General features: G+C 40.3%; 1 protein-coding gene across 5 annotated transcripts in view; it reads right to left on the bottom strand.

Moving 5' to 3' along the window:
- UBE2E3 (ubiquitin conjugating enzyme E2 E3) overlaps positions 1-23,954 on the bottom strand; it is an 88,614-nt gene that overhangs the window by 4,382 nt on the left and 60,278 nt on the right. For 4 of the 5 annotated variants that reach the window (XM_006029118.3, XM_006029117.3, XM_014522482.2 and 1 more), the window contains 2 exons: positions 3,311-3,443; positions 1,678-1,825 (listed from right to left, as the gene is read on the bottom strand). In XM_006029118.3, coding sequence (XP_006029180.1) covers positions 1,678-1,825; positions 3,311-3,443 — 281 coding nt within the window. The remainder of the gene's footprint in view (positions 1-1,677; positions 1,826-3,310; positions 3,444-23,954) is intronic. The other variant, XM_014522484.2, reaches the window with a different exon arrangement.

Here is a 23,954-nt window from a genome sequence, read left to right as displayed (position 1 = left end):
CCAGACGCTAAATGGCAGAAAAGCAAGGGAATAGCAAGGGAGTGGATCTTTGGGACTCAGGGCTGATTGGGATTAGGGGAGAAAAGATTACTCCCAAAGTGGAGTTGAGGAAGGAACTAGCTGATAAGGGTGGACAGCCAAAATAAAAGTAAAGTAGAGGGAGGTTGAGCAGTAGGAAAGTAACAGGTATCTAGACTACTGCTAATCAGAAAACTTGCAAGTTACTTCAATCCAAACTCCTTTCCTGCTTCTCCCTACCCTGCTCTACCTCTTTGTCCTGGTCAACTAATTCCCCACTTAGCTCCACTTTTGGCATCTGGAAATAAAAGGGCACATCTACATGAGAAATGAATGCGACAATAAACTCTGGCACATACCACATCAGAGTTTACTGCTCCCAGGTGTCGTGTTTGAATGCGTGCCCGGGACCACAGCATACTGAGCCGGTTGGAGCAGCCCCAGCTGGCAGGGCTCAGTCTGCCAGCCTGGGGCTACTCTAACCTGGGTCAATGTGCTGTGGAGGGGCTGGCTGGGGCAAAAGAGTGCTCCAGTATGTGGCTTGCTGGCAGGCAGCCTCTACACTGAAATGCCCTCATGCTCTAGTCAGCCACATCAGCATTTACACATGTGTTGCTGCACACTAAAGAACGTCACTGTAGGATAGTAACTGTACTTGCGTTTACAAGTACTAACCTACAGCAGAGTTAATTAGTTTACTGCAACCTAATTGGGTTGCACATGTAGACACTGAGACTTTACTGCAGAGCTAATTAGGCAGCTCCGTAGTAAACATCTCATGTAGATGTGCCTGCACTTCAGCTTGCTTGCTTTTGCTCTTTCCGTTACCAGGAGGTGTCAAATTGGAAATTCAAATGATCAAGAATGAATCTGAAGGTATTTCATATAATAACTGTGACCACTAACTTAAAGGAATTCTTATGACTAAAACCCCTAGATCAAATCCAGTTTTTACTTAACTGTATGTAAATCCAGAATAATTGGGTAAGGACAAACGAACAATTTGCCATGGAATAGAAAGGAGGCAAGATGTTAACAGTATCAGCTGCTCTGTAGTAACCGACTGTGCACACGTGCTCTTACCTGAGGTAGCTAATCTATAGTTGCTTTATTGAAGACAAAGGACCAGAGGAAGAGTATATTGAGATGCAGTAACATTTTGCCCCTTTGTACCCTGCAGCAACTTGTTTGAAAGTAATTAGAAGCTCTATTACAGAAAGCTATATAGGAAACTTATTTCCTTTAGACCACATGAAATGGCAATGAACTGGGAATCAGGAAATCCTGGTAGCCTTGGGATTTGTCCCCAAACTGTTGTGTGTCCTTGAGCAAGTCATTTCACTCTATGCTCACCTTCTGTAAAATGGGGATAATGCTACTTAATCTCCTTAGCAACAGAGGAGTTAAGAGAGTAATATGAGAGCTAAGGATTAAACTGAAACTGGCATTTGCCACATGGAAAGATTATCCAAGATATTATAGAATACATTTTATTATAATATAGCATATATTATAGACAGCTACAGTTCAATGAACTGAATTGGTTTGTTCTGATGTCTAATTTTAAGCAGTAAATTACTATTCATTTTTATTTAATTATGGTGTCACTTACTGGGAAATAAGTAAGAGTTTGTGGTTGGGAAATTACAGTTTGCTTACCAGGGTTGCAGTCTGTCAAAAGAGAACAAATAGACAGCAAAACCTTTGAAATAGTCAAAGCAGGGCTCCAGTTGTCTTTCAGAATATCCAGACAGATGACTCCCTGACTGTTGATGTTGCAGTGATAGATTCTGGTACGGAAAGTAACCTACAGTTACAGTAGAATAGATAGCGGAAAAGTTATTAAATGAATATCCTGCCCCCCTTTGCTCTTGAGTTGTAGCAACTATCTGAAATGGTGCAGACTGAGCAAGACAGGATTTCTGTACGGACCCCTCTCAGTTTTTACACATTCTGTAAGATGGAGTCAATAACCGCCCCCCCCCCCCCCCCCCCCCCCACACACACACATTTCATTACCATTATTGTTGTTACTCTGCATGAGAACTGGCCCCCTTTAGTGCGCATATGGTACATAAATATGTATCCAATATAAATAATATATTGTATTTTAAGACTCTGTTATCATAAGCACAACTATAATTACAATTTTGCAATGCATGTGAACAAGTGGACTGAAATGAGCTCGTATGTGAAATCTTAGATTTATCTTTCTTGTAGTTTTCAGTGCCTAATTCTGCAACCTTAATACAGTATTACTTTTTTTTTTTTTTTTTTAACGGAATGTAGAGCTACTCTTCTTCAAAACACTTTACAAACTAAATTCTCTTAATCTCTGGGTGAGGTAGGACTTACTGTATATATAAAAACATTTCTACTGTGCTAAGTGCCATCATCCTCCTGTTTTAATTGATCCCAAACTAATACTTGTCTAGACTGAAAGCAGTTTTCTGTGCACAAACAAAAGAAGTGAGAAATATTTAAATGCATAATTGATTGCAAAGAGGTAAGCAAAACTTCTATTTTTGGAATGGAAAAAAAGACATTGAAATGGTAATAGCAGCAGCTGCCAGAACATCCTCAAGTTGCTGGAAATGCAGTGTGGCAGAATGTATTTATCCCTTCTAAATGTTTGCAGTATCCCTCTTGGAGACATTGACAAGATTAGTAAACTTCAATTTTGGCTTTAAAAAAAGAGAGGTCTTTGAATTCCCAATCCTCAACATCTCTCACTGAATTGCAATTTTTGAATTTATATTGGCATGAATGTCCATAACGTTTTGTAAGCATTTTTAACTTTGGTTTTATTTTAAAGAATATATTGCTTCCATTTCATAAACATGTTACCAAACACGGGTGCTGATAATCAGTTGCTGATACACATTTGCAAATATATCTGTCAGCACTGGATTTTTAGATAACTGGAGGTTACAATATAATATTTTTACTTGCTGAATACTTGAATTTCCTTTTTTGATGATTGCTAAGATGTACATATAAAGGAAAGCTGTGTTTTATTGGAACTAGATTTTTACCTCCTAAGCAGTTACTTTAGAACTGTCATCCAATTTACAAGTAGGAAAGCAGAAAGAAAGCATGAGTTATTGCAGTCATTGAATGAAATCCAAGACTTTGAGTCTCTCTATTTCAGCACAGCTTAAGGAGATCTGATTTTCAAAGACTGATGAACACTTACTCTGAAAACCAAGGCCTTTCCACAAAAAATTGGAAGTATCCAAAAATCACTAGTCACTTCTGATAACTGTACTCAATATGAAAAGCTTACCCTTACCTTTGGTGGCTTGAATGGATAATCCGATGAAAATGTGATATCCAGGAAAAAAACACCTCCTTCATATACAGAGCCTGGGGGTCCAAGTATGGTAGATCTCCATTCATAAATGTTATCTCCTTTAGGACCAGCACTATGTAAAAAGACAGAAACTTAACTATACTTTTATGAAGAATGTTTACAAAGATTACCTTTTAAACCCATGTTTTTAATAGTAATAATTTACATGTCTTTAGTGTAGGTCTAAATACCAACTGACTTCAGTGCCACTATTGGCTAAAGTTGGCCTTGTGCTTGGGTACCATGCTTACTCAGGGCCTTCAGCTTTTGATTGCATTGGCAAAAGAATAAATTGAGCATGAAGAGACCACTACTATTTTAAAGCACAATTCCCATTTTTATGTTTTGTATGTGCCTCCAGTGAGCTTCTGTATGGTGCAGTTCCTTCTGCCTAAGACACGCTAATAAAAACATATATATCTTACACACACTGACTTTCTCAGGGGTATGAAAACGTGATAAGTGTGTGCAGAGGTGTGAAGAGTGATTACATGTTTACAGCAGTAGCGTGATATTATGTGGAGTAAAATTTAGTATTTTCTAGACAAAAATGAATGGAGAGATATGTACATATATTTTTGGTGGAAACTGAATTTGATTCTTTTTAATACCGTCATTCCAAATAAGATACAAAAAACTGTCATTTATTCCCTATAATTAACAGACCCTCTCAAGTAATTTGTGATCAACTGTATATTATGTAATACTAGACATACGTTCCTCAGTAATGAAAGGACATATTATACAAATTTTCTGGCATTTGAAATGATGGTAATATTACAAGACTGGTTATACAAGAATGGACTAACACCTTCTCAGCCATCAGAATTAATGCTGTAGGAATGTGAGCAAAGGTCTATATGCTTTTGCAAATATCTAAAACAAATCCATGTCAAGCAGGCCTACAAAGAAAAAGTAAGCTTTTTTCATAAAAAAAAAAGAAAAAGTAATCTTCTATAAAAATGTTATTTATGGTAATACTTTGACTACATTTGCAGAATCCTCTGCTAGCTAGATCCAACTTGATTGCATTGGAAAGAAACACTGGTTGAGATGGTGGCAGCACAAGGACCTGCATCTGTCCAGACCAGAAAACCAGTTTCTTTTCTTCCTTAATACTGACTGTCATACATTCACACCTCCTGTGTCTTAAATAATGGCCTTTTTATCATTAATGCTAATTGTAATAATGAATTTTCTTTCAATCAATATTCATAATGTTTTCATAATACTTGTTAGTCTGTGATCATTTTATGTACCAAAAATTTAGTCAGTATCAGGCCTTTTTACTACGTGACAAAAACACCCCAGGAATTCTGAATAACAGCTTTTTTAATTAAAAAAAATGAAATGGAACTGGAGCTATTTTACAAAAAAAAAAAAACGAGGAAAGAAAGAAACCCAAGATAATCATATTATGGAGATTACTGTAACAAATTCAGGAACTAAAACCATGGGTTTTTAAATGCACAAATGGATCAAAACCTGCATACACATTTAGGAAGAAAAGCAAAAATATATGGGAGAGGAAGTCAAGTTGTTATGCTGCAGTAAACTGTTTATATGTCAGGTTGTTACAGTAGCTGATTCCATTCATGCTTTCTAAAAAGCAATTAGTGTAAGAACTAAAAATATTGGGGCAATAATGATAATATTTAAAACCCACATAGGCCACTGAAATGTTTTAATTAATTCTTGACATTCATCAGGCATATAGCTAATTAGTTTTATGCTTGGAAACCAAATTTCTGTGGAGCAATTCAATTTCAGCATTAGTTGCCCTAATGGTTGTTTTATAGATTAATGCAGAGGTTAGTGTTCCTGCTGCATGTGTCAGCTACCTTTCTTTCATACACCTCTAATGGCTGGATGCAAGTCAATCAGATTAATGAAACAGCTGAATTAAATTAGGGACATATTTCAGCCAAATGAATCAGTTACAATTAAGTGTGGCTACAGCATCAAGTCTTGTGCCAAACTATCTGGTAATCACTCACCAAGTCACAACAAGGGCATCTTTCAGTTAACAGCCCAGCATCTAGCTGTAATAACTCTTATTTTATTATTTAATATCTTCTATGTTATATTAGTGCTGTTTTAAAGGTTAGACTATTCACACTCATTAGCAGAGGAAGAAAATGCTACGTTAATACAATGTTTAAGACCCCTCTGACAACTGAGAAAAGACTGTCAAAGTGTCAGAACTAGTATAATACTGTTACAATAAATACACTCAAATAAAGGATAAAATTGTTAAATTGAAAGGTTGGTCATTTTATTGCACTTGATTGCAGCTTATGAAATCTCTACTATAACAGTTGGAATGGTACCTCCATCCCTGTGGTGCAAGAGAAACCATTGCTTCATTAATGACCTGAACATTCCAGCAAATGAAACATTAGTGATATGTGAAGATAAGAGATTATAGAGTCGATTACACAGACGAGACAGCACACCAGGCTATTTCCACTCAATTTTTTCACTGTGCATCACTTTCAAGAACAAATCAGAAAACATAATATAGCTTAAGGTACAAAGCTATGATTCTCTCTCTCTCTGCAAGTAAACAAGGCAACACCTGTTCCCCCAAAGCACTGAAGCCATATGTACCATACAATGAGCAGTGACATGGGGATAGCGGAACTGTTCAATGGGCAGAACACCAAGTATACAGGGCTTTGGGCAACTGTAAGGAACAGTGGAAAGGAAAATCTGGATTCAGTGACGTTCTCAATCCCATACATAACAAATGGAAAGCATGTGATTACACTCACTGAAATCAATTGTCTTGATTCTCTACTACATCAGAATGAAACTTGGACCCAGTAGAAAACAGCAAACTTCAAGGAGTCAGTGGCAGTTCCCTCCTTCAGTCTCAGGTGCCTCTAATATCAATTAAGATGGCACAGGGGAATCCTAAACTAGGTTCCCCTAGATCTGAGCTGTCTCCCTGTCCTGTTCCATTCATGTGAACATCCCCCATAGGACTTTCATTCTGTTTGGTGCTGGGAGTCAGGATCAATGGGCAGGAATGAAATGTGGGATCAAAGCCTAGGATTCTAGGATGATATAGCATATTAATGCTTTTGTATGTATGCAACAAACAACTTTCAGGGAACAAAAGTGGCTCTTGTGACTGCCAGCTGTTTGCCAATGGAAATTCTCTATTGACCTTTGCTGGTACAAGAGGATGACTTTCTTCCTTTGAAGTTAGGCATGTGCTTGAAGTAACTCACCGAGTCCACCATGAGACTGTGATTGACGAACTGTGTCTTCTCTATCTGCCTCTTGGAGTGGAGGGCTCTGTCTCTAGATCTGAGGCACCAGATCTAAGAGTTACTAGTTCCACACTTTCCTTGCTTTTATTGAAGAACCTGGCTATTTGTAAAATGAGCACATTCTGATTTACTTTAATGAAATCTTTGTAAAGAAAACACCCTCTTTGATTCTGTCTTTTAGAATACAAAATCCTGACAACGTACAAGAACTGATGACTACTGAAGTATTGTGGCTATGCAGCAGACCCATGCAGTTAGCAGCTACTCTCCTGCTGCTCTATTGCATTAGTTTTCAGAACATTCAAAATTCAGGTAGGACACCATCTGTGGGCTATAAATAAGGGTGTCCTATTCATTTAAAAAGACACAAAATTGGATAAAAAAGTTGTAATATTGAAATTTATGCTCTAAACATGTAAGTATATTTTGTGTAATAGGTAAGACCTACACTGTTTTTTTTAAATAAATTTACATGGATTTTCTGATGGAATAAAACAGGAAACAGCTGCCTCTTAAATGCATATTCATCATGCTGCTTCATTGAGGAGTACAGATAGGACAGGGAACATGTACACAGATTAAAAGAGTGACAAGAACTTGCAGTATTCTCCAAACCAAAGAGCTGGAACAGCTTCTCTACATGAGAATATCTGAGCTTTCAGAATTTGAGAAATGGGCTACAGTCTAGAAAAATTAAACCCAACTGGGTTGAGACAAGTTTCTTGCATTTAAACAGAAAGTTTGGCAGGTTCAGAAATGGTTTATCCTAGGAATCAGAATGCAATGCTACAGTATGCAGATACCTAGGAAGTCAGCGAGAGAGATCAGTTTCAGTACAGCAGAGTTTTAGTGTATTTCTAATACTGATGACTTATGGTTCAGGTACAGAAATTCAGGCAAGAGAAAAAGTCGTCAAAACTAACCTTCACAGCTAGGACTTCACTGTAAGTAAATGACTAAAGTGATTACTACCTTGTTTGATATCACCTGTAAGAAGAGATTTAATATAACAGAACCTTGAGATGAGTTCTTAGCAAAATAAGATGTCACAACCTGTAGACTAGTCTACATCAGTGCTTTTAGGGGAAAATGTTAGTGTACACATCGAGTGAACTTTCTGTGAGTGCAGTAAGAATCACATGCATAGCACTAATTATAAGATCAAGGCCTTCAGCATCACTGAAGTCAAAGGGTGCTTAACCACAGACTTCATTGGAGGCAGGAACAGACCATTAGACTGTTGGGTTTGGGGGCAAGGACTTGGTCTTTCATAGGGTTTTGTAAATGCCTAGGATACTACAGGAGAATTGATAAATAAACTGAGATGATTTATGATCTAAGATTTGTAATACTGTGTGACCACAGAGATGAGAGTATTCCTTGTCATATAACATCTCTCTTCTTATAAAGCATTTTGCACAGAGTTATAAAGAGTTTAACACAAAAACTCGTACGAAAGATTGACCTGATTCGGTGCTTTCAATAAAAGAAGCCAATGATCAATATTCGTTGCACAAAATCTCAAGACATACTTGTGTTCCTTTCAAGAAAGAGAACAAAGCACAGCATACCCAGAACCTTTCAGCCATCAAAGGCTCAAACTATTTAAATAAAGACTACCATGGCATTTATATCAATACCATAGTGTACTTTGTTCTGTAGGAGCCTTTTTCAGCTCGATATATTTTATAGATTTCGCCATTGTTTTGACAAGACATAATAATGGTAGGTATATTTTTTCCACAGAATATAATCTATATGTATTACTTCTGTTTAAAATGGTACAGAATTAGTTTGCCAAATTCTGCAACCTGTTATGCACACCTGTTCAAACCTGGGAAATAAGTTTATTTTTATTAATAAAAGTGCTTGTAAAAAAGAATTAACGTTTTTATGCCATGTTTGACTCCACCTTTCCAGGTTTTCCTTCTTATGCCTTTTTGATCCTGAAGATCAGAATTCTTTGTTACAATTAATTACAAAATGCATACACAGAACATACTTTTCAGAATCTAGGACAAAAATTTCTAACCTGGGGCTACTGAACATAAAGCTAGACATAAAATTCCCTCTGATACATACTTTCATAATGCTGGAACTAAGGAAATAAAAAGTAGGAAAGAGGATGAAATTTAGTGAGGTTTGAAGTTCTGTGCTGATCTTTATTATGAGAGGCAATATGAGCCTGTGAAATGCACTGGTATTAATGGGATGCAATCGGGGGGGGGAAAAAAGAGACGGATTATCAGAGAAGTTTCTTGACATTGAGATGTTAGCTACTAAACTGTCCTCCAAGAAAGGTGATTGGTTGGCAAGCTCTTAAACAGTAGAAGTGACCCTAATGAACAAATAGGACTTTTCCATTTCTGGCACATTTTTCATAACTTAAATATTAAAATACAACATAAGAAAAATATTAAAACTGCATCAGATTGTGGCCACCACCATAATACTGATTTATGTCTAGTATTCTCCTAGTCTGTAGGAATCCTCAGGTAGCATAAAGCAGCCACAGCACTTCCTACACCATAACTAACAGCCATTAATCTGAGAGGCACTGTTAAAGGAAAGGGTAGATAGCTGGTCAAAACAGCAATGATGTTCGAAGACCCCCATCTGCCAAAGTGGACCCCTGAGGGCTTTGAAAGCTACACAGAGAGGAAAATAAATTTAAGGGCACTTTAATTCATAGTGAAGAATGCCCAAGTTCTCTGCCAGCTGCAGAGACTGCAAGGTGGACAAAGAAAAGGGGGAGCCCAGAAAAGGTTGTTAGTAACGAATAGACAAAACACCACCTCCAGAGCTTTAACAAGAACAAATTCAAAAGCAGTCTGGAATTCAGAAGGGGGTTTAGGATAACAGACTTCACGTTTCACACACACTTAAACCAACCAACTTTCAAGGAACAAATTCCAGGACACAGTCCCCAGATACTTTACCAACCTCTAAAACTAGTAGACTAGAGATAGCTCTGCACTAGGGTGCCTAAGGTGATGTGCAGGCTAATTAGCTCCTCTGAGAGGCTGATTTAAAATTAGGCTGGGCACAGCACTGTACAAATGCAGATACACTGCTGCTTCTTTGGGAGGTATCCTGCAGCCACCTCCTGAATCAGAAAAAAATGTTCCCCTAAATGCTTGTGTGGCACCAAACAACGTCATACTTTATCTTTTCAGTAACCACAACAGGTTGCTGTCTAATACCATGGGAATATTACAGGCAGGGCCTGGGGGACTGTTTTGTTTGTTTTTTAATTTGAAGCAGAAGTCATTTCAACCCCAATACAACCCCAATATTCAGAGTAATCAGTCACTCTATATACTACACTGTAGTATCAATTAGCAAATTCTAGGCCAGTTTTAATAGGCCATATATATAAAAAACCCTACAGAATAAAATTCTAAGTAAGAAAAAATGTTGTGCTCTGGCCCTTGGGGAACTGAAATAGATGACTTCCAATTGAGAAGCTTTTAAGTGCTTTACTTCATGCTATTTGAAACTGTAGTTAAGCTTTGAACAACTAAAACCTTTTCTAAACTCTCTTTTCAGAGCTCCACCTCTTAGAGCTGACATCGGAGCCTCCTCGAGTGCAGCTCATAAAAAGGTAAGCTAGCCTGGGCTCTAATTGGAATTAGAGTTACACAGAACAATGTCCTCCATCAGGGAAATATATCTTCCTTAAGGTCAAATTTAGTCTAGGTGAAAATCCCAAATCTCTTCACAGACTGTGCAATCTCAGAGACTATTACCATGGTTAATTGTAATTTTTACAGCATCATAAAGCAAGGCAGCCATTTACAGGGCAAATAGGATACATTCCTCCCCCTACTTACTCATCAGGAAGTTCAAAGGAAAGAAAGTTAAAGGCCTACATTTAAGCATGATCTGCAGTCACATACTTAAGAGGCCCAGTACTCAAAGTTAGGTATTGGATTTGCAAATGCTTAGAGTAAGAATGCTTAGGGAGGCTTGGGTACTGTAATACCCAAACGTTTGCCTATGTCTGTCTATCTCAACCATATAATGCAGTCGGTCCAATAAAACATCTCACCCACAAAAATTCACAAAAGAAAGAAAGGGACTCAGCACACAACATTGGAAAAGCTTTACTGTAGACTGTAAAGTCTACATGGTTGAGAGATAATGACTCTTGATCACTATAAATTCCCAGTGTGTATGTAAGTATATGTTACCGGCATTATAGCTTTAAAATACACTGTAATTGGCACGATAATTGAAGGTTTTGGAATCTCTATCATTGGGGATTTTAAAGAGTTTTTAAAGAATATAGTTAATTCTTCTTTGAGGTAGGGTGATCAAGGTCCCTTTCAGCTCTCTTTTCCACACTCTCTATTTAGGAGATTGGTCCTGCCCGTGTGGTCCTGCCCACTTCTCTTCCAAAGACCTCCACAGGTAGCCAGCCCTGCATACAAAATTAGACTAGCCATGACTATTGAGGCTGGGTAATAAATGGATTCAGCACATCCCACTGCAGCCACTGGTATTTGTACTCCTAGTTCCTGAACAGACATTCAAGCTATGAATGTGATGCTGCTCCCAGGAATATTCTACTTATCTCTAGATATATATCAGGGGTTGGCAACATTTTCAGCAGAGGAACACTTTAATGGAGCTTAGTTCCAAGCATGGACCACTTACGACTTGGCCCATGCCACCACCACTGCTGATGGACCTGCAGCCACAGCCACCACTCCCCACCCCAACAGTGCTGGTATCTCTCTCTGCTCCCCAGATATAGCCCCCCTCCACACAAACACAATCTAAGCCCCTCATCTCTGTGGGCTGGATAAAGTAGCTCTGCCAGGCTCTACCTGCAGGTTGTATGATGCCGACTCCTGCACCTACTGCTCTATCATCTTAGCATCTAAGTATGGGGAATGTGCCCACAATGGAAAGTGGCTGTACTTCCCCATGAGGAAATCCTTATAATTGAACACTCAGGATTTGTCCTAGGGAAAACTAATGTGCATTTAAGATAGGATCTATATAGATATATAGAGTACTTGCTACTCTGTACTAAATCCCCATGTGGACACACTTTGTGAGCACTTAAAATGATGGTGTGATGTAGCATGCTACATTTTAAAACTGGAGAGAGTTATAGTCAGCGAGTCAAGTTAGGGTGATAATGCAAAGTAGCTTGGGAGCTATAAATTCACACCCTTGCTTATTGCATACTAACTTCCCCATACAGACAGACAAGCTCTATGGTGCCAGTGGTAACATGTGCAAATTGAGAATCTTCAACAAGTCTTTCTGCTACAACAGGGTAGAATTTACCTTTGAAACAAACTCCTTACAGGGATCTCTGTCTAATGATAGTCAGAGTTGTTTTACCTCTGGATCTCAACCCTACCACATTTACTGCATTTACTTGGATCCAAGATGACCTTGAATTGATCTACAATAACTAGATTTCACATATAGGATGTTTTTAATATGTTATCATTATAATAAAACAGATCTACTGATAAAAACTACCAACATGGCCACCATCTTGCATCAATACCTTTTGCCTTCCCAGCCAGGTCGGGCTTCCCACACAGCTACTCCCTGCAGTGCAGGACAGAAGCATGTCAGGAATGGCTCTGGGGCTGCCTTCCATGCCCTCCTCTGCCTCCGACCCCCAGTACCTATGTGAGATGGGGACAGTAGCAGCACTGCTCAAGTTCCTCCTACCGGTGCACACTCCCTGCCAGCTGGGGAGATGGAAGGGGAGGGGAGGAGAGGCAGGCAGGCAGGGAGCAGGTGCTGGAAGGAGGAACCTGGGTGCTGCCACCATTGTCTTGCTGATGACCCACCCCTGTGACATGCCGTGGAGAGCACCTGTTCATCTCCCTTTCCCCCGTCTCCCCCGCTGGCTGGGAGCAGGCACTGGAAGGAGAAATCTGTGCGCTGCCACCAATTGTCTCTGGCCAAGGAGGCTGCGCTGCTACTCCCTGCAGCTTCCAGCTGGGGTGGTCCAAATCTTAATTCTAAAACAAGACGTTATGAAGAAAAAAAATCATGTCTTGGAATTGAGTAAATATGGTAAACTGATTGTTGTGCTGGGAAGGCGTTCTTGAATGAAGACTCATAACATCAGTCCTCTAAATCAGCAAAACTGCTAACCATTCAAAAGTCTGCATGATTTCTGGATACACTGTCAGCTAATAGCCTACAACTTCCAGAAATCACAGTATCATAGAGTCAAAAAAGTAGAGTCAGAAGGGACCTCAGGAGGTCATCTAGTCCAAATCCCTGCTAAAAGCAGGACCGCTCCCAACTAGATCATCCCAGCCAAGGATTTGTCTACCCAAATCTAAAAAATCTCGAAGGATGGGGATTCTACAACCTCTCTGGTAACCTGTTCCAGTGCTTCACCACCCTCCGGTGAGAAAGGTTCTTCTGATATTTAATCTAAACTTCCCTTGCTGCAATTTGAGACAATTGCTCCTTGTTCTGTCATCTGCCACCACTGAGAATGGTTTAGCTCCATCCTCTTCAGAACCCCCTTCAGGTAGATGAACGCCACTATGAAAACCCTACTCAGTCATCTCTTCTCCATCCTAAGTAAGCTGAGTTCCCTCTGCCTCTTCTCAGAAGTTGTGTTCCCCAGGCCTATAACCATTTTCATTGCCTTCTGCAGGACTCTCTCCAATTTGTCCACATTCCCTTCCTTAGTTGGTGGCCCAAAACTAGACACAGTACTCCAGATGTTGTCTTACCAGTGCTGAATAGACTTCTCTCGATCTGCTGGCAAAATTACTACTAATGCAGCCCAGTATGCTGTTAAGCCTTCTTTGCAACAAGGGAACACTGTTGGCTCATAGAGCACACTGCTGGCTTATTAAAATGTGACAGTGTGGGTTTTTTTTGCAGGCTGGTGAGCCACGAGATACAATCCTGGAGTGACATAAAACCACATTCCATTTGTAGAGATTTAAAGATACAGATATAATGCTACTGAATTAGTTCTCTTGATTGCATTCATTTTTGGCATACTGAAGACCATGTTCAGTCATGGTTTTGACCTTTCTTTTGGTATTTTGCAACCTTGGCTACGTTGTTCAGAGACTGTAAGTACAGAATCTGGCATTAATTAAAATAAAACTTTTGTGGATGTCTATCCTGAGCCATTTAATAGGAATTCAGCATGCATGAAGACTGAAGTCACAATGTGATATATATTCACTTATTTATTCATTTACAGCAATTGCTAGATTGCTTATCACCATGCAATCTCAGTGCTCAGGTCCTCCACACACGTAATACTACACCGCCTTTGCCAGCAACAACCTCAAGTGAAACTTTTAACTGTTGCACCGTAACTTTTGACTGATAGGGTTTTGTAGCAGTAGGACACAGGACAAGTTTTTCAGTGAGCAGGGTGTGTATAGTGATGGATCAAATTAGCTTTCAAACTGCTTTTTGTGACAAGATATAGCATCAATTTCTAGTTTATGTCCAATTTTGTACAGAGAAAATTCCAGGCATTGTGTTCTTTATATAGCTGTAGCTGTCATTATTTTATTTGCCACTGAACTATCTGGTATGTCTGTTTGCTGAACAAGAGGGATTGTTTACTGTTTCTAAAACATCTATAAAGGCCCAATGTAATTGAAGACACATGGAGTCTAGTTTACTGTACAAACCCTTGCTTCTGTCACTTCCTTAAGTATATCATGCCCTTAAGACTGAAATTGAGAAATTACTGTTAGGAAAGCCTGCTTTTTCTTCTTATGGATCCCCTGCTAATTCACACTTGGTCATGAAGCTGTGTAGGGCTTGTGCCCAAGAATTTTAGCACTGTATAAAGGAAAAACTCCAGTTGTTACCTAGGTTTTTAAAAACAATTATAACTGCCAACCTTCAACTCTTTTTCAGTTAAAAATAAATGAATACACTAAACACAGCTGGATAATTTGCTAATCACTTGATAATACTGTCAAAGACACTGCACAGAGGTACAACAAATAATGTATTTTGGAAAGCTGATAGCTTTTCCCTGCCAGAAGACATATGACACAGAACGAGCTACAGTAGCAAGAAACTCGCTGAATTGTGATTTCTTGCATATTTACACCCCACCTAATTCTTGTCATTTACTAATTTTGTAATCTTAGTCAGGCTTAGTCCATTTTTCAAAATACATATAAAGATATGTAAGATTTTTTGCCATTTTTTCTGTTGAAAAACAGAATCCCCAAGATGTAATTTGGTAAACTATAAAAATATAAAATATTGAATTTAAACCATACAACTTAGTGGTTGCTTCATCACCAACTCTGAATTTGATTTAGTCTAAACTCCAATAGTTGACATGTAATTAAACATATTGCACTCCAGACACCATATGGGTTGCTCTGCAGATCTGAAAAAGATTGTTTTTTAAATTAGAGAAACCTAAATCACAGATACTGAGCCTATGCTGAACCTGAACTTTGAATTATGAAGGAAAATCCACCAGACACATCTTGAAATTAATGTAATACTCCAATTAAGCCACAAGTATACACATGTAGTGTATCATTACCCGACAAGGACCTAGGTGAATAAGGAAAACATTTCTGGCCTTTTCAGAACATTTTCATAATAATGCAGTACCTGACAATGCAAGAGGACAGTTTTTACACTGTCAAAATTAAATTACCCTGTAAAGTAAATGATGGTATATTTGCCATTTTATTTTCTACATACGTGAAAACCACTTGCAAGAGTCCTAGTCCTCAGCTAGAGAAATGACCTTCTTCGTTCATCTACCAGAGAAATTGTTTATACCTTGCTTCCACTCAACACTACTTACTGAGAGAACTACATCTAGCATTTGCTTTCTACACTTTCCTTTATTGTGATCACACCCTTCTCTGCCCAAAACATTCGAATGCATATGTAACTTTTCTTTCAAGGTTTTTTTACAGTCCATATTGATTCAAAGGATCACAAAATACATCACCTGTTATCTAAAGTTAAGGTTTCAGTCCACTGAAGCCCACAGAGTGTGACATGGTGAAGAGATGAGAGCCCTGGCTAACAGTTCTGGGGAATGCTATTTTTTACAAAGTGTTGTAATATACAGGGCATTTGAAGTCCAGGCAAAACAAGCATTTTTTCCCTTTTAAATCTCACTTAAAACAGTAAACTACATGATACTTGCATACATCTGGCTTTGAAAACCTATCTGTAGCACTTACATGACCTCAGTTACTGTATAATCTGGTTCTCTTGTAGTCTTTAATAGAAACATACTACAGATCCCTATGAATAGTGAAATATTACTCACTCCATTTTATAGATGGTGAACTGAAAAACTGAGAGACTAAACTACTTGCCCAACAGCTGAGAGGAAGTCAGTGCTGGAACAGAGAGCCAAACTTTCCTGAATGCCAGTGTAGCGCCCACTAGACTAAGTTAACTCTAAAGGCCCTGATCAAAGGGATCCAAAACTGTCTCACATAAGCCTCCTTTAATATGCAATGAGAAATACTCATCTAAAAAAAATTTTTTTTTCATTAATAAATCCAGGCTGAAATTTCCTGCCAGTATATTATATGCCATCTCTGTGTCAACAAAGAGAACACCCTTATGTCCCAGACCATAGTTTGGAGATAAAGAATTCACATTGCATATACTTTTACATAATGAAAGTGTGATTTTAATGTAATAAAAATAACCAACAGTAAAGCAGATATTTATATATTTATTTTATTTTATCCAATTTATACGGCCACCCTTCTCAATGGCTCATAAGTTGTGGAGCTGTAATAAATATCCGTCAATGCGGCAACTTAGTGGGTACATCTACACGACACATTTACTGCACAACTGACTAATTAACTGCACAGGAAATTTTTCAGCATCTATATGCGAGCCCCTAAATACAAGTCCTAACCTACCATGGAGATTTCTTTTGTGTGCAGCAGGGCATGTATAAATGCTGTCCTGGCTGGCTGGCAGGAAGCCCCTGTGCTCAAGCACCCTCATGCCCCAGCCATCCTCTCTGCAGCACGTGGAGCCCTGTCAGAGCAGCCCTGGGGTGGCAGGCTGACCTCTCGCATCCCCTGCCAGTTCGGGCTGATCTGACTGGGTTCCACGTGCTGCGCATGAATAAACTCTGGAGCAGCATGCTCCAGAGTTTTTTGCTCTTGGGCACAAACAGAAACAGTGTGCCTGGAAGCAAAGAAGTCCAGAGCAATAAGCCCCACTGTTTACTTGTGCATATTAACTGCATGTGTAGATGCGCCCAGTGTAATACTTTTCATCAATGTCTGAAATATAGCCATCAAGATCCTACGTTCCTGGGCCACAGGACTCCTTGTGGGTCAGAACCAGACTACAAGGAGCCTCCCCAGACAGACTGGAACTCAGCAGCGATGGCAGGGTGAGCAGCACTGGGAATCTGGCAGCAGTCCTGCTAGCTCCACTCCCAATTATTGGCCCATGTGGAAACCTGCTTACTGCACAAAATGACTCTGTAGGCTGGATATGGCCCGCAAGCCATATATTTGACAAACCTGCTTTAAAGGAAAATAATCAAGCTTCCCTTATGCACCTAAAAGACTCAGGCACTTTGAATATTTGTGCATAAATATTTAATATTTTTCCCTCGTCTGACAAAAGCCATGTTAAATACTTTTTTCCAGCTAGGAGAATTCAAACTCCATCCAGCAAACAGGTGTTTTCCAGCACAAAAGATCCATTCATTTTATGCACAATTATCCTAGGCTGCATTTCAGGTCAAAAGGCTGATTAGGAATAAACTATTTAGAGATGTTTCTGTTGTGGAAAATCTTTCTTCTAACAGCAGAGGAGAAAAATGCAATTTAGAAAAAAAGAAAAAAGTGAACTGATTTTGTTCAGAGACTTTGAGAAGAACCAAGAAAGACAGTTGCTATGAAATCACTTTCACATGAATGTATATGCATTCTCCTACCAGGAAAATAAGTACCCAAGATTCTTGGTATTTTTCACAGTGAATGTTCTCTCCCTTGGTATAGCAAGGACTGTGCTGCTCTGCTTTTGCTGCAATATGATGTGCCTTTGTTCACTTAAAGACTATCCATATCTTTAACAAAAATTAGAGCTTGTGAACATGGAGCCACCCTAGAAAGTTAAAATAAATCAACTAAACGTGTGAAATTAATGTTACTAAATGAAAACATGTTGGTAATTCTGAATGGGAGAATCCATACAGGTGTTTAATGCTTTTAAACTAATGTACCATAATCTCATGCCATTATTTGATTCATCTTAAATGTCCTAGTGGACCCATGTAAAACTAGCTCTTAGACAGCAAGCACGCTTATTTCCTTGGCAAAGAAAACTGTATTGTTGTACTCTAAGTCTATTCTTGGTTTTTTAGTCTTGGTAGTATAGAATACACTTGCTTTGAAGTTTAATTCTATTACTTCTCTAAAATTCTTCCCCCCAATTCCCATTCATTTCCACATCAAAGATTAAACATGGATAAAGCATAACAAAACAGAACAGACACACAAAACGTTGTACTGGATAAGTATCTCAAGGGCTGTACTAGCATGACAAAACCCCCTCTAAATAGTACTAAGTGGTGAGAATTATCAAAAATGAAATTGCCACTTCTCACAGAGAGGGCCACACAGCCTTTCACAGTTCAGTCTCAGAGAAGTTCCCGGCCTTCACCTACGCAGCTCATTAAACTCATTCTTTACTTTACAAGGGTAACACAGGCTTAATCCAATCATTTTTGAGAACACTGTTTTCACAGTTAAGAGTTTGTTCTTGTAAAATACAACCCTCAGCAGTAGGTTAAAGCTGGAAATTGTAAAGCCCAAATCTTCTACCCCTTTGGAATCCAATGCTGTATTAACCTATTTTAGGTGATAAGCAGAGATCCTGGTTTTCCATGATAAAAAAAAAATGTAAATTCTCTAATAAACCCTGCCAAATCTGGGATTAAAATTAAAGACCCCCCACAGCCCTGCTGGTGTCCCCCACTCTGCACTCACAGCCCCCTGGCCCTGCTGGTGCCTCTCATTCCCCTCCCCTCCACAATCCTTTGACCCTGCTTGTGCCCCTTGCCCCCAACCCACAGCCCCTGCTTCCCCAGCCCCGCTGGAGGGGGCCCCCCAGCTGCCACGGCTGTGGGGCCAGGGACCTAGGTCCGCAGTCCCTGCCCCCAGCAGGAGGCAGCAGCTGTTGCAGCAGAGCAGAGCTTGACTCCCCCCTGCTGCCTGCGGACCAGTTGGGGAGGGGGGGCAGCGCCCCATCACAGCGTGCAATCTGGGGGAGCAGGGGGACCCAGGCCCCTAGATCTGTGCGTGGGGTGGGGATGGGGGCAGGCACAGGCTGTGCACTGTGAGTTCCCACCTTATTGCCCTCCCTCCAGGCCTCCGCAGCCCTGCAGGTGTGACCTGGTGCTACAGGGCAGAGCGTGGCTGCACAGCAATGTTGCAGGGCAGAGCGCAGCCGCGCAGGAAATCTGCTTGCCACTGCAAGCTCTGCGCTGCCCTGGCAACGCACCCCCTGAGAGAGCGGCTGCAGTGAGGGCAGCGGCATGGGGTTATGCCCCTCAAAGTCGACATGTACACAGGGGGCGCATTGCCAGGGCAGCACAGAGCTCGCAGTGGTAAGCAGCTTCCCCGCATGGCTGCGCTCTGTCCCGCAGTGCCGGGACATGCCTGCCAGGCTGCAGAGGCCCCGGAGTAGGGCAGCAGGGTGGAAGCCTGCAGCGCACAGCCCGCGCCCAATCCCACCCCAAACCCATGCACAAGGGGGAGCTAGCCCCCCCCCCCCCCCCCCCCCCACACACACACACACTTATCTGCGGGAGCTGCTCTCCAGGCTGCCTGAGGCCATGTGCATGTATATGGCCATGGCGCTTCCTGCCTGACTGCCCTCCTCACACTCCTTCCCAGCCCCTCGCTGGCTGGAACTCTGCCAGCCCACAGACAGCTCTTTGCAAAACTGCAAAATCCATGGGTTTCTCTAGTAAAATGGTTTGCCTCTGGTAAAAAGGTAAAATCCACAGTTTACTCCATTTTTCCATGGGAAATGGAAAACCCAGATCCCAGGTGATAAGCAAAAAGATGCGAATTTCCACAAACACTTGACCTTTTCATACCCTCCAGAATTTTCCTATTACAGTCCTTCTCCCGTTTACAAGTCAGATGCATTATTCCAGAAACGGATGTGATTTAAATATTGTTAATTGCTAATTCAGTAATTTATAATGAATATGCCCTATTTTTTGAGTAGTAACATGTAACAGAGTTTTTTGCTCATAATCACTGTGGCAGCAAGAATTTTTTTTTCTGTTTTCTGAGGTGAGACAGTGAAATTTACCTTGTCGTTACACTCAAAGTTCAAAGATGAATGAACAATGGGAACTAATATGTTATGAGTTCAGAGTTGGAGAAATTTATTATCAGCTACTAGTCTTCTTTTGGATTTGGGGTAAAGCAGGTACAGCATAGCTGTGTAAGAGATAAGAGATTTCCATATCTCCTTCTAAAAATCACACCCACTACATTGAACTTTTATTCTTTCAGCAAAAGAAAACAGGAAGAAACTGAATTAGGAATCAGTCTGCATGACTCATGAATGACAGGCTGCTGAGCATGCTGCCATCATAAGGATCATGACTTTCAGGAAAACTATAAGAGGACCCAGATCTCTTGAAAGTAAGTGGAGAACAATAATCTTAAAGGAAGAAAACAATAAAATGGAATCTAGCTCTTAAACAGTGAGAAACCTGGAAATGGATCAAAGTTATTTTGCAAAATAAAATATACTTGAAATAATACCTAATTATAACAATGAGCAGTACTGATCTAGGCTGCAGTATTCACCAAGGTGATTAGAAAGGGCACCTCAGGATGAAAATAAAAGTCAAGATAATGGGGGTAAATGTCTGTTCCAACCTTCCATCCTAATTTAATCATATAAATAACCTCATTGCTTACATACTTAAAATGGTTACGTTTTGCTTTTCATTTTCACATTTGTGCAATAAGGAATCTGTAGCCAGTTTATCAGTTTAGAAATAGGGTCAGAGATACCGTCACATTTCAATACAATATGGTACAAGTTGGTAAATTCTGACTTGTTAATGATGACTGCCACAATGAGATAGGAATATTTTTTAGGAAGCTCTTTGGAATCATAAGTGGGTGCAAAAATACCAAGGCAAGTTAGAAATTCTATTTTCAAATTCAGCTCAGAGCATACCTTCTGCTAAGAACAGCATCTTTACCTTTTGAATGTTTGGATTGCTGGACTAAAGAAATTGAGTGGAGATGTCCTTTAATACGAGAAATACCCTCAACAACAGAATCTGAGGTGAGAGACTAAGGTGGCACATGCAGGTACTCTGAAGCCCACCCTTTGATGCCTCAACACATTTCTTAACTCCAAAAAGCTGCAGAAAAGTACAAAGCTTCAAAGCATCAGAAACTGTATTTTAAAGCACATTTAATATTTAATGAATACTGGGCTGACATTTTTTCCACTGAAGAGGGCATGAATTTCAGCTACGTAAACTTCTCGGCAGTGTGCCCAAACTCATAAGTTGTACAGACCAAGTCTTTGAAAGACTCCACAATGAACTTGGAAAGAGAGACAGTATTTCCATGTCAATATATATAGCAAAAAGCAGTGAGAATTGAATGTTTTAGCCAGTGTCAATTAGGGTGGCTTACCTATTGTTGTTCCTTTAGGAGCAATACTATGATCACCAGTTACCTGGCCTGAATGTTAAAAAATTAACTGTTTGAAAGGGCGTGAATCTGATTACACTAATCCATCCACTTTTGACAAGGTCCTTTCTGTCTTTCTAATGCCCAGATATCCAGAAAGCTTATAATTTGTCTTTCCACAAGATTTGTGATGTTGAAGTCTAATTAAACAAGGCTTTAGCTTCTCCACAAAAAGATCTAAGGGTCTGAAATACTAAGCAGATCTATAGTTCTGTGCTCATGTGAGATCATAGGAAAGTAGGGCTTGAAAGACCTCACAAGGTCATCTGGGCCCAGTCCCCTGCTCAAGAAAGGATCATGCCTGACTAAATCAACCCAGCCCACTGTCTGTCTAACCTGCTTTTGAAAGTTTCTAAGGATCCCACAACTTCTCTACGTAGCTTGTTCCAATGCCTGACCCAACCGCACAGTCTGAAAATTTCTCTTAATCTGCATCCTAAATTTCCCCTGCTATCGCTTGAGTCCATTATTCCTAGTTCTATCCCCTGCAGCCATAGTGAAAAGCCCATCTCCATCTTCTCTTTAATTACCCTTCAGATATTTGAATCCCACCTCAGTTGTCTCCCCTGGGCTAAATAACCCTAGCTCTTTTAGCCTTTTCTTCTGAGTCCCATCTCCAGGCCCCTGATCATTTCTGTTGCTCTCCACTAGACAATTAGGAAAGAATCCATGTCCTTCTTGAAGTGTGGGGCCCAACACTGGACACAGTAGGCCAACTGAGCCTCACCAGTATTTAACAGAACGGAAGAATTACTTGAAGCCTTAATCTGCAAGTGACACTCCTGTTAATACAACCCAGGATACACTTGGCCTTCTTTACAACTAGAGTACACTGCCGGCTTGTATTCAGTTTATGGTCCGTTGTAGCTACCAGGTCCTTCTCTGCAGTACTGCAACCTAGCCAGTCATTCCTTAGTGTGTATTTGTGCCAGTGGTTATTCCGTCCCATGTGCAGGACTTTGCACTTGTCCTTGTTGAATATCAGACAAACTGAGGACCATTTCTTCAGCCTATTCACTGCTCACCCTTCCTCCACAAAACTTGTCACCATCATAGAAGGTAATCAGATTGATCAGGCATGACTTCCTCTTGTTGAATCTAGGCTAACTGTTCCTGATCACCTTCTTCTCTAGGAGCTTCACAATGGATTCCTTAAGGATCTGCTCCATGATCTTTCCAGGTATTGATGTCAGGGTGACCTCAAAGTAGCTAACCAGATACTCCTCCTTCTCTTTCTTATAGATGGGCGATATATTTGTCCTTTTTCCAGTCATCGGGGACCTCCATGATCTTTCCAGGTGGAAGAGGTCAGGCTGACTGGCTTGTAGTTCCTCAGATCCTCCTTCTTCCCTTCCTTAAAAATGAGCACTGTATTTCCCCTTTTCCAATCATAAGGGACCTCACCCGACCTCCATGAATTCTCAAAAAGGATAGCCAATGGCTCCAAAATTACCTCAGCCAATCCCTTCAATAAAGTAACACTTTACTGATCATGAAATAGGTTTTGCAGAGCAGTAGCTGGTTTCAATCAGTAGCTTATCCCTTTCTACAAGGATTACTGCAGGTGAAATCAAACCCTTAAAAATAACACAATGCAACCCTGTTTTATTTGAGCAAACAAGCATCAGGAGACAATGTGCTCCAAAGGATGGGGCATGCACCAAGGGGGAAGGATATATGGACTCCATTCCTAGCTGGTCCCACACTTGAAACTGTAAGCATCCAACTCATCCAGTGCAACAAATGCCCTCATGACAACTATATGGGTGAAACCAGATAAAAAACTATGCAACAGAAATAAATTAATACCGAAAAAGATAAATGACAGAGATACTAGAACACAGGTTGGAGAATGTTTTATGCAGAAAAAAAAGCTCACTCCCTGTTTGACCTCACAGTTCTTATGCTCAAAGAAAATCTGACCAACACCTTTACAAAATGAGCATGGGAACAGAATTCATTGGCCTATTGCACACTAAGAACCAGGGACTTAACAAACACAGTAATTTCATCTATTATAATCTACCTGACATTCATCTATCCCAAGCATGCAGTTGGTCCAATGAAAGATACCACCCAAGAGAATACTTGCCTCTCAAAAACTCAAGCACATTAACTTCAATGAGTTCAAAGCCTCAATGAGTTCTTTGCCTCAGTGTTCCTAAGAGAAGGGCAAGACAAGTCTCTCACTGGGATTGTAGAGAGGCAGCAGCAAGGTGCCAGACTACCATGCATAGACCCTGAGATGGCGCAGAGTCACTTGGAGGAACTGGATGCCTTTAAGTCAGCAGACCCGGATGAGCTACATCCAAGGGTAATGAAGGCACTGGCCGACGTCATTGCACAGCCACTGGCTGGAATATTTGAATGCTCGTGGCGCACGGGCCAAGTCCCGGAGGACTGGAAAAGGGCCAATGTGGTCCCCATTTTCAAGAAGGGGAGGAAGGAGGACCTGGGCAACTATAGGCCAGTCAGTCTCACCTCCATCCTTGGCAAAGTCTTTGAAAAAATTATCAAGGCTCACATTTGCGAGAGCCCGGCAGGACAAATTATGCTGAGGGGAAACCAGCA

Source organism: Alligator sinensis, unplaced genomic scaffold, assembly GCF_000455745.1.
Source record: "Alligator sinensis unplaced genomic scaffold, ASM45574v1 scaffold1130_1, whole genome shotgun sequence".
NCBI lineage: Eukaryota > Metazoa > Chordata > Crocodylia > Alligatoridae > Alligator > Alligator sinensis.
The sequence above is the reverse complement of the archived record's forward strand: the minus strand, read 5'-3'. Positions and strand labels throughout refer to the sequence as shown.